The sequence below is a fragment of the Chlorocebus sabaeus genome, chromosome 24, assembly GCF_047675955.1.
Source record: "Chlorocebus sabaeus isolate Y175 chromosome 24, mChlSab1.0.hap1, whole genome shotgun sequence".
In the NCBI taxonomy this organism is placed as follows: domain Eukaryota; kingdom Metazoa; phylum Chordata; class Mammalia; order Primates; family Cercopithecidae; genus Chlorocebus; species Chlorocebus sabaeus.
The window spans coordinates 34,728,077-34,740,267 of record NC_132927.1 but is presented as its reverse complement, the minus strand read 5'-3'; the positions used below and the strand labels follow the sequence as shown (position 1 = coordinate 34,740,267).

The following is a 12,191-nucleotide window of genomic DNA, read 5'->3' as shown; positions in this document are numbered from 1 at the left end:
TCAGCTTACTGCAACCTCTGCCTCCCGGGGTTCAAGCAATTCTCCTGCCTCAGCCTCCCGAGTAGCTGGGATTATAGGCATGTGCCACCACACCTAGCTAATTTTTGTATTTTTAGAAGAGACAGGGTTTCACCATGTTGGCCAGGCTGGTCTTGAACTCCTGACCTCATGATCCACCCACCTCGGCCTCTCAAAGTGCTGGAACTACAGGTGTGAGGCACCATGCCCAGCCAAGCCTACACTTTTAAAATAAAAATAACTATTCCCCATTAGAGCTCCTAATGAATGTATATTGAATTTGACATCTTCTTGAAGACATCCTGCAATATATTGATAATGTTGGAGTTTACTAAAGTACACAGAGCTATTAACTCTTATTAATTCTTAAATGGCTCAAAACCACTTAGTTCATTATATTTTTATGGTTTTAGTCCTTCTTTTCTTCTCAGACTTTTCAGCTGTGAGACTCCACAGTTTTCTTTATTGACTGCATCTGCTAATTTTTCCTATATTTCCTTTTGACACACCTTCCAATCGGCTGCACTCTGAGAAACCTGATAACTCAACTTGTTAAAATTATAAAATAAGTATAAGGGAGTTTTCAGTAGAAGTCTACGGAGGTAGTTCATAAATAAAATATTGGGTATTGAATTATTAAATATATATCATGTCCTGAGTACTTATTACACACTAATAAATTTATATACATTATCGGCTGGGTGCAGTGGATCATGCCTGTAATCCCAGCACTTTGGGAGGCCAAAGCAGGTGGATCCCTTGAGGTCAGGAGTTGGAGACCAGCCTGGCGAATATGATAAAACCCCATCTCTACTAAAATACAAAAATTAGCCAGGTGTGGTATCACACACCTGTAGTCCTGGCTACTCGGGAAGCTGAGGCACGAGAATCACTTGAACCTGGGAGGCAGAGGTTGCAAAGAGCTGAGATCACATCACTACGCTCCAGTCTGGGTGACAAAGTGAGACTCCGTCTCAAAAAAACAAAAAACAAAAACAACAACAACAACAAAGAAAATTGTATACATTATCTAATACAAAAACCAGCAAGCCATTACCATTCCCATTTTCCTCAGCTATAAATTGAGAATATCTTGCAGGTTTTGTGAAGATTTGAGTTAATATACATAAATGCAGTTAACTATAAAGAGGTTACGTAATTTTCCCGAAGTGATATATCTAGTATATGGCTGAGTTGGGATTTCCATTTAGGGTCCTCAGAGGTCTTTTATTACTTTCTGGTTTGCAGCTTAGGTGTTATTTGACTTTGCCTTTAAAAATACTCATTATATACTCCCCAGGAGCAGTGAGTACATATCTAATACTGGGATCTTGGTTTCTAAATCTCATTTCCCACTAAAATAAATGAGGGACCCTTGTAGAAATGGCCAATTCCAGGGTTGGCGCAGAAAAAAATTAACATGAGCCTAGGATACCTTGTCATGCCAGAAGGTGAAAAAGTGCTCAAGAAATGGTGAGGCCTTATCAAAAGAACACAGAAGCCATCCTGGAAAGGCTCCCTTGGCTAAATCTGGAACAACCTGAATTATAACCCATTAAGTAAAATTAGAATCCATAGCATTAGGAAAAGAATTTCATTATAGCTAAATGGTAACTAAAAAATGTAGCAAGAATGAAAAATTAGAAAAATCAGCATTTTGCTATCATAATAGTACTAACTGATTCAGGCAAGAATTATTAGTAGATAAAACTTGTAAATGGAAGTTTGACAGAGAATAGAATATTTAAGTAGTCTCAAAGTATCTCCACGCAGATTTACAAGTTACAAAGGGGAAAAATGGTAACTATAGTAATTCTGAAGTTGAGAAATTTGGCAGATACCACCCTAACCAGGTGATCAAAGGTAGTATCACCAGATATGGGACAAACTGATAATACTTATTGCTGGGCTTTCCTTCAGGACACAACATCACTTATGGAGTATAATGTATAACCTGAATCTAACAATGAGAAAACAATCTGACAAACGTATAGAAGGGAATAGATTACAAGACTATTGTCATGTATTCTTCAAAAATGTCAATGTCATGGGGAAAAAAAAGGCTGCACAATTTTTTCAGATTAAAGGAGACTCAAGAACCATATAAACTAAATGCAATGCATGATCTTGAATTGGATCCCAGAATCAGGGGAACTGGGGGATGCTATAAAGGCTTTTATTGGAATAACTGGCAAAGTTTGAAATATTAACCATATGACAGTAGTCCATCAATGTTAAATTTTCTAAATTTGGTATTCATACTTTGGTTATGTAAAAGCATCTCCTTGTTCTTAAATATTTAATGATAAAGGATCATGATGCTTGCCACTTCCTCTCAAATAGTTCAGCAAAATATAATTATTATTACAAAATATAAAAATAATTAGTATAGGCTGGGAGTGGCCCAACACTTTGGGAGGCCGAGACAGGTGGATCATGAAGTCAAGAGATCAAAATCATCCTGGCCAACAGGTGAAACCCTGGCTCTACTAAAAATACAAAAATTAGCTGGGCGTGGTGGCACGCACCTGTAGTTCCAGCTACTCGGAAGGTTGAGGCAGGAGAATCACTTGAACCCGGGAGGCAGAGGCTGCAATAAGCTGAGATTGCGCCACTGCACTCCAGCCTGGCGACAAAGTGAGACTCCATCTCAAAAAAAAAATGAAAAGAAAAAAATTTGTATATATAGAGAGAAGGAATCATAAAGCAAATGTGTGAAAAATGTTAAGAACTAGTAAATCTAGATAAAGCGTACATAGACATTAGGCCAGGCGCAGTGGCTCACACCTATAATCCCAGCCAGCACTTTGGGAGGCCAAGGAGGGCGAATCACTTGAGGTCAGGAGTTTGAAACCCATTTGGCCGACATAGTGAAACCCCGTCTCTACTAAAAATACAAAAACTAGCCAGGCGTGGTGGTGCATCTGTAATCCCAACTACTAAGGAGACCGAGGCAGGAGAATCACTTGAACCTGGGAGGCAAAGGTTGCAGTGAGCCAAGATCGTGCCACTGCACTCCAGCCTTGGTGGCACAGTGAAACTCCGTCTCACAAAAAAAAAAAAAAAAAACGGGAAAAAAAAAGTATATAGACATTCACACAGACATTCGTGTATTATTCTTGCAATCTTTAAGTTTGAAATGTTTTTGAAGTAAAAGATAAAAAACATATACTCACTCAAAATAGAAAAATCATCATATCAGTTAAAAATTTTGGGCCAGGTGCAGTGGCTCAGGCTGGGCGTGGTGGCTCATGCCTGTAATCCCAGCACTTTCGGAGGCTGAAGCAGGTGGATGACGAGGTCAGGAGTTCGAGACCAGCCTGGCCATTACAGTGAAACCCTGTCTCTACTAAAAATAAAAAAAATAAAAAAAAAGTGGCTGGGTGTGGTGGCATGTGCCTGTAGTCCCTGCTGCTCAGGAGGCTGAGGCAGGAGACTTGCTTGAACTCGGGAGGCAGAGGTTGCAGTTAGCCAAGGCCGCAGTGAGCCGAGATTGCACCACTACACTCCAGCCTGGGCGACAGAGCGAGACTCCATCTCAAAAAACAAAATCCAAAACAAAACAAAAAAAACTTTGGCAAAGTAACTTAAAAATAATCTTTTTAAAATAAGAGTTGTTATCATTTCTGGCAAATAATGGGAATAATCAAGAACAAGGTCCACTCAGCATAAAATGTCTAACATAAGGATACAATATGCTATGGAAAGCTTACCCAAATGAATTTAGCCATCCTAAGAAAATCACTTGTTTAATGTTCTAATTATTGTAATTAAAATGATACCATATATGAAAAAACTCACACAGGAAGAGAAGACCTCCTTCCCCTGTTTGTCTTCTTTGCAATTACTGGAGTTCCAAAATGCTCTGGATTTGTTAATGGAAGCTGGTCAAGTGTCTGTATAAGAAACAGATTAATTAAATCACGTTTTACCTCTAGATCAGTACCTGTAGTTCAATCCAAATAGTCCATCCACGTCACCCTACCTCACTCTCTGCAAAATGTCTCTCTCCTTTCAGACAAAGCGAGGTACGTCTCAATGTTCGCTCGTCACCATCATCAAACACTATAACAAGCACAAGATATCAGAGAATTTATGCACACTAATGAAATAAAAACTTAAAAGCACAGAGTGCTATTATTGCTATTAATCAGAGCTTAATATTTGTAAGAACCATTATTTTAGTCATTTTTCAAAACCTTTACAATGAGCATACCATGCCATATTTTTCATTCTATAGATACCAAAAACACAGGTTAAATGGCTGCCCACAACTGCTTAAGTATCTCCATCGGCTTTTTTGATAGAACTATCACTACAGAACCACCTTCTTAACTCATTAGCAACCTAGTCAAAGCATAAATATTAAATTAACTGTAATTCTAGGAGAAAGAACAAAAACCTGATTTTAAAAAAAGTATGGATTTTTCCACAAAAGTTTCATATTAGTGTACCCCTAACTTTCAGAAACTGACTCCTGGTATTGCTACTGAATTATTCTACTGCTTCTATTTATTTGCATGATAACCTACTACACATGTACTGGCTGCCAAATTCTAAAGTCATAAGATACAAGTTCTTCCTTTTGTTAGAAAAGGATATAAGTAGTTTAAAAAATTAAAAAAAAAAAAGGATTTTGCTATTTTACCCAGGTTGGTCTCAAACTCCTGGCCTCAAATGATCCTCCCGCCTAGGCCTCCGAAAGTGCTCAGATTACAGGCATCAGCCACTGTACCCAGCTGAGTAGTTTAGCAATAAAGGTTGAAGTAAGGAAACAGAAAGATAAAGTTTTTAGTGCAGGCATGGTGGCTCACCATGGGACCTGTGGTCACAGCTACTGGAGAGGACATGGTGGAACTATTGCTTGAGCAGGGAGAAACCAAGGCTCAACCACGGTTAGTGAGCCATGATTATGCCACTGGGTGACAGCAAAACCAGATTCTGTCCCCAAAAAAATAAAACCATACAAATATAAAGGTTTTTTTAAAAAGAAACTTTAGACCAGGTGCGGTGGCTCACGCCTGTAATCCCAGCACTTTGGGAGGCTGAGGTGGGCAGATCACCAGGTCAGGAGATGGAGACCATCCTGGCTAAGACGGTGAAACCTCGTCTCTACTAAAAATACAAAAAATTAGCCTGGTGTGGTGGCGGGCGCCTGTAGGCCCAGCTACTCGGGAGGCTGAGGCAGGAGAATGGCATGAACCCAGGAGGCAGAGCTTGCAATGAGCGGAGATCGCGCCACTGCACTCCAGCCTGGGCGACAGAGCAAGACTCTGTCTCAAAAAAGAAAGAAAGAAAGTAAGAAAGAAACTTAAAAAAAAAATCATAATTACATAGAAGCTTTCTCAAATATTTTACTTTTACTACCTTTTTTTTTTTTTTTGAGCCAGAGTCTCACTGTGTCGCCCAGGTGGGAGTGCAGCGATGTGATCTCAGCTCACTGCAAGCTCCGCCTCCCGGGTTCACGCCATTCTCCTGCCTCAGCCTCCTGAGTAGCTGGGACTATAGGCGCCAGGCACCATGCCTGGCTAACATTTTTGTATTTTTAGTAGAGACCGGGTTTCACCGTGTTGGCCAGGATAGTCTTGATCTCCCGACCTTGTGATCCACCGGCCTCAGCCTCCCAAAGTGCTGGGATTAGAGGCGTGAGCCACCGCGCCAGGCCTTTACTACATATTTTTTAAAATCACACTACTTGGCCGGGCATGGTGACTCACGCCTGTAATCTCAGCACTTCAGGAGGCGGAGGCGGGCGGACCACCTGAGGTCGGGAGTTGGAGACCTGCCTGACCAACATGGAGAAACCCTGTCTCTATTAAAAATTCAAAATTTGCCGGGTGTAGTGGCACGCGTCTGTAATCTCAGCTACTCCGGAGGCTGAGGCAGGAGAATCGCTTGAACCCGGCAGGCAGCCGTTGCAGTGAGCCTAGATCGCGCCATTGCACTCCAGCCTGGATAACAAGAGCAAAACTTCATCTAAAAAACAAACACAAAACAATCATACTACTTGACTATGTTTAAACATTTCAAGGAAATGGGATAAGGAATTTTATAATTTATCCCTCATAGTCTCCTAATCACTAACAATATATTATTTTGATAATTGTATAGGTTTAACTTTTGTGACTGTATTCTGATTTTAGCATCCAACATTTATAAAGTTAAGAATATGCTCTCAGAAGGTAACTCATTGCCCCAGGTTATGAAGAAATAAGATATAATCTTTACTTCAAATACTTAACATCCATATTCATTCAAGAAGAAAGCATATATATGTACCCAAAAACAATTATTAAGATTTAGTACTAAATTTCGCAATTCTAGATACTTTTCCATTCTAACAAAATAAGTTAGTGCTAATAAAAAGAAATTCTACATTACATTCATTTGGTATCTTAGAATCTTTTCATTGGTTACCTATGAAATTATAATCCTGAATTACTTTCTTAAAAGGTTGTTTTATTAGCACTTTGCCTTCAAATCCTACAATTACCTTTGATGAATAAGTTTTTTAAAAGAAAATTATATAAAAGCTTTCAACATGTTAAATATTTATCTACTTCAATCAGTTCTCCCTCTTAGACTACAGATACCTACTTAGATTCTCTTACATGCAGGAGACAATGTGAAAAAAATTAAAAACTCCTGAAGCACATACTCAAAGAACCACGATTCTAAAAAAGCGGCTGTGCTATACACAATGATCCAGAAATTAATGACTAGCTGCAGGCACAATGACAAGTTAAAACACAACATCCTCCAATGATTACATCACTGATCTGCACTTGAGTAATAGGGTGCTAAATATTTGATATAAAAATTATGATTCATATAGTGTCAAGTCTAACAAATTAACCACTGTTCTCTTAAAATTTTTAAATCATGAAATTATCACAAACCAAACAATATAATTCTTGTTAGTATCTATAAGTATAAGATTTCAAAAAGAATAAAACCTGAAAGATTTTCAACTTTTCTAATGCCTACAATACCAAAGATGAAGATACCAGACCCACACACATTTCAATGGAGGTATGAAGAAGGAAAATGTGAATGTAAGACCAACACTTCAAATTTATATAACAAAATATTTTCCATAGCGTTTTATCATTAATCAATGGCAGCCCTAAACCAAAATGTTCTGATGAAAAATTTGAACAATTTCAGCATTTCAAACAAAATTTTTCAGCAATTTCTGTATTTCAACAATTTAAAAATTTCAATAATCACTTTGAAATAAAATCAGATTTTTGGAAGGAAAAATTCATTTCACTTAAATACACCTTATCATGGAAAGAAATATTTTTTAAAAAAAATTTAAAAAGGGATTTCTCAAAAGGGGATTATGATACAAACAACTATTTTACAGTTTTACATAGGAACCCTCCCAACTTTAAGTGAACAAAAAGAAATAGTGTAAGATTTATTTATTTATTTAGAGACAGAGTCTCACTCTGTTGCCCAGGCTGGAGTGTAGTGGCATGATCTTGGCTCACCGTAACCTCCACCTCCCAGGTTCAAGTGATTCTCGTGCCTCAGCCTCCCAAGTAGCTTGGATTACAGGTGCACATCACCAGGCCCGGCTAACTTCTGGATTTTTAGCAAAGACAGGGTTTCACCATGTTGACCGAGGTCTCGAACTCCTGGCCTCAAGTGTTCCGCCCACCTTGGCCTTCCAAAGTGCTGGGATTACAGGTATGAGCCACTCACTGCACCTAGACTAAGATTTTTTTAATTCACAAAATTATACAAATACATGTTTTTGAGTACTTTATAAATTTGTTAAATAATGTAATTTTTCAAGATTTTCTGAAAGACAAACAGAAAACTCAACAATAGGGGGGTGTGATGGCTCACACTTATAATCCTGGTGCTTTGGGAGGTCAAGGCAGGAGAATCCCTTGAGTCCAGGAGTTGGAGACCAGCCTGGCTAACACAGTGAGACTCCATCTTTACATAAAAAAAAATTAAAAATCAGCTGGGTGTGGTGGCATGTGTCTGCAGTTCTAACTACTCGAGTGGCTGAGATCACTTGATTCCAAGAGTTCAGGAATGCAGGGAGCTATGATTGCCACTGCAGTCCAGCCTGGACAACAAAGCGAGACCCTGTTTCTATATTCCTATATTTTTTATAAAACCAACATTATGAACTTATTAATCATGACATCCCTGATTATCAAAACCATGAAGAAGCTCTATCTAAAATAACCTTCCTCTTTTAACTTGCATGTCAGAATTATCATCTAAAAGAACACAACATTTGTAGGCACTGAAGAGTATCATTTTTGTAAGAGTGAAATAATTAATGTTGTATACAGCAAGTCTAGCTTCTTTTTAGTTGTCTTCTACAGCATGCTAAGATGAAAAAAAGTTAGACTACAAGGATTTAATAATTCTATGAAATGTCTTACATTTGCCAAAAATGGCTTTTGAATAGATTGTTCATTGAGTCTAGCAGAACACACATATAACCAAAAGTGGTATCCCGGTTATTATGTTAGGTATTTTGACAGTTAATTTTAGATGTGAACTTGACTGAATTAAGAATACCTAGAGAAGTGGTAAAGCAATTACTTCTGGGTGTGCCAGAGGAAACTGGCACGTGTGTCAGTGAACCAAGTGGGAAGATTCACTCTCAATGTGGGCAAGTACCATCCAATTGGCCGGGGGCCCAGACAGAACAAAAAATGAGAGAAAGGGATTTCCTCTCTCCTGGAGCTGGGATACTCTTCTCCTCCTGCCCTTGGACATCAGAACTCCAAGCTCTTTGGCTTTGGGACTCTGCACCTTACACCAGCAGTCCCTCAGATTCTCAAGGCTTTGGCCTGGGATTGAGAATTATATCCTCAGCTTCCCTGGTTCTAAGGCTTTCTGATTTGGATGGAGCCTAGCTATTGGCATCTCAGGTCTCCAGCTTACAGAGAGCCTGTCATGGTCATTCTCAGCCTTCATAATATCATGAGCAAATTTCTCTAATACTGGAGTATGCGACCCCCAGGCCACAAACCCATACCAGACCATGGCCTGTTGGTAACCGGACCGCACAGCAGGTGAGTGGTGCGCAAGCAAGCATTACCACCTGAGCTCCACCTCCTGTCAGATCAGCAGCAGCATTAGAATCTCATAGGAATGCAAACCCTTGTGAACTGCACCAGCAAGGGATCCACCAATAGGTTGTGCATTCCTTATGAGACGCTAATGCCTGATGATCTAAAGTGGAAAAGTTTCATCCTGAAACCATCCCCCAGCACTCCCATCCATGGAAAAACTGTATTTCACGAAACCGGTCCCTGGTGCTAAAAAGGTTGGGACCTCTAAGAAATCCCCTCTCATATCAATCTATCTATCTATCATCTATCTATATCTTACTGGCTCTCTAGAGAATCCTAATAGGGATTAAAATATTAAAATCTATTAAGAGGAAAATGACAAAGCTGAGAATTTCACAGTAACACCAACCATACTAAACACAATAGACAAAATAATGCCAATGCAAACAAACACACAAATCCTAACCCTAATCAGCTAGAATTCAAATGAAAGGATCTGATCAACTACTAAATACAAAAGACTCATTTCCCTGTTATCACAGCACTGATACTGAAAGATGGTAAAATAATAACAGTAAATTAATTTTATCTAAAATATAATTGGCTATCACTTATTAAGCTTTTACCATGTCCTAATGCTCACAACAGCCTCTGCAAAGTAGGAACCACTATCCTCCTTTTATAGATAAAGAAACTGAGAATCAGAAAGTTAACTGATGAGCTACATTTTAGTTAAGGGGGTATCAAAAGACATAATAGGCATGAAACAGACGTATAAAATGAAGTCAGAGAAGGAAGTAATGAATTCTGTCTTTGGAAAATTAAGTATCATTATTGTTATATCAGGGTACAGCAGTTATGATTAACAAAATTATAGAATTCTTCACATAATGGAGTAAATTACTTGAACCCTAGAGGTGGAGGTTGCAGTGAGCCAAGATCATGCCACTGCACTCCAGCCTGGGGGACAGAGCAAGACTCTCATCTAAAATAAATAAATAAAAATAATGGGCAAAGGACCTGAATAGACATTTCTCAAAAGCAGACATACCAATGGCCCAGAGGTATGTGAAGAAGTGTTCAACATCAGTAATAATCATCAGGGAAATGCAAATACAAACTACAAAGACATTTCACCTCACACCTGCTAGAATGGCTATTATCAAGAAGATAAAAGGTTACAGGCAATGGCAAGGATATGGAGAAAAGGGAATCCTTGCCCACCATTGGTGGGAAAGTAAATTAGTAAAGCCATCATGGAAAATAGCATAGAAGTTCCTCAAAAAACTAAAAATAGAACTACCATATGATCCAGCAATCCCATTCCTGGGTATATAACCAAAAAATGAAACTAGTATGTCAGAGATGTATGTGTACTTCCATGTTTATTGCAGCACTATTCACAATAGCCAAGATATTGGATCAATTTAAGTCTCTATGAGCAGATGAATGTATAAAGAAAATGTGATATAACATATATACATAATGAAATACTATTCAGCTTTTAAAAAGAAGGAAATCGTGACATTTTTAACAACATGGTTGAACCTGGGGGACATTATGCCAAGTGAAATGAGCCAGGCACAGGAGGACAAATACCATATGATCTCACTTAAAAAGTCAAACTCTTATTAGAGAGTAGAATGTTGGTTATCAGGGGTGGGGGCAGCTTGGTTGGGGAGGTGGGGGTGAGGGATTGGGTAAACGTTGGTTAAATGATACAAAATTTCAGTTAGAAGGAATAAGTTCAAGAGCTCCATTGTACAACATGGTGGTTTTAGCCAATAACAATGTATTGCGTACTTGAAAATTGCTAAGAGAGTATATTTTGAGTGTTCTCACCACACACAAAAAATAAGCCTGTGAAGTGATCCACCTGTTAATTAGCTTGCTTAGCCATTCCACAATGTATACATATTTCAAAACATGTTGCATAACATAAATACATATTATTAATATTATTTTTTTTGAGATGGAGTCTTGCTCTGTCACACAGGCTGGAGAGCAGTGGTGCCATCTCGGCTCACCGCAAGCTCCACCTCCCAGGTTCAAATGATTCTCCTGCCTCAGTCTCCCAAGTAGCTGGGATTACAGGTATGAGCCACTATGCCCAGCTAATTCTAGTAGAGATGGAGTTTCACCATGTTGGCCATGCTGGTCTCGAACTCCTGACCTCAAGTGATCCACCTGTCTCGGCCTCCCAAAGTGCTGGGATTACAGGCGTTCAGTGAGCCACCACACCCAGCCCTTCGCCAATTTTCTAAATCGGGTTGTTTTCTTGCTATCGAGTTGTTTAAGTTCCTTATAAATTTTGGATATGAACCCCTTATCAAATACATAGTTTGCAAGTATTTTTTCAAATTCCGAAGGTTGTCTCTTCACTCTCTTCATTGTTTCTTTTGCTGCGTAGAAGCTATTTAGTTTGATGTAATCCCAGTTGTCTAATTTTGCTTTTGGGGTCATTAAAAAAAAAAAAAAAAAAAGTCAATGCCCAGGCCAATGTCATAAAACCTTTTCCTCTATGTTTTCTTCTAGTGGTTTGACAATTTCAGGTCTTAAGTCTTTGATACGCTTAAGAGTTAATTTTTGTATATGGGGTAAGATGAGGGTCTATTTCCATTCTTCTATATGTAGATATCCAATTTTCCCAACACTATTTATGAAGACACTGTCCTTTCCCCAGTATGTGCTCCCGGCACCCTAGTCAAAGATCAAATGACCATAAATAGGTGAATTTATTTCTGGGGTATCTATTCTGTTCCACTGGTCTATGTGTCTGTTTTTATGCCAGTATCATGATGTTTTGATTACTATAGCTTTGTAGTACATTTTGAAATTAGGTGGTATGTCTCCAGTTTTGTTCTTCTTGATTAAGATTGCTTTAGCTTCAATAGTTCTGTTATTCATAGAATCATCTGTGATAACTACAGAAGTCCCTCAGCAGCTAAGGTAAAAAAAAAAAAAAAAAAACTCCAGGAATCTGTAAATTTAAGAAATTAACACTCAAATACATAATTTCATTAAGAAAATATCATGGGAGAACTAAGTCTTAGGGAAGGCCATTTAAAAAATGAGTTAAAGCTTATCATAGGACTAAACACATTGTTTTTGCTTACTACTTTC

The 12,191-nt window shown here is 38.5% G+C and overlaps 1 protein-coding gene across 3 annotated transcripts in view; it reads right to left on the bottom strand.

Annotated features, from left to right (window-relative positions):
* Nucleotides 1–12,191, bottom strand: part of ARID4A (AT-rich interaction domain 4A) — a 75,621-nt gene that overhangs the window by 50,603 nt on the left and 12,827 nt on the right. For all 3 annotated transcript variants that reach the window (XM_007986808.3, XM_007986810.3, XM_007986809.3), the window contains exons 6-7: nucleotides 4,004–4,083; nucleotides 3,820–3,914 (exon numbers count right to left, since the gene is read on the bottom strand). In XM_007986808.3, coding sequence (XP_007984999.3) covers nucleotides 3,820–3,914; nucleotides 4,004–4,083 — 175 coding nt within the window. The remainder of the gene's footprint in view (nucleotides 1–3,819; nucleotides 3,915–4,003; nucleotides 4,084–12,191) is intronic.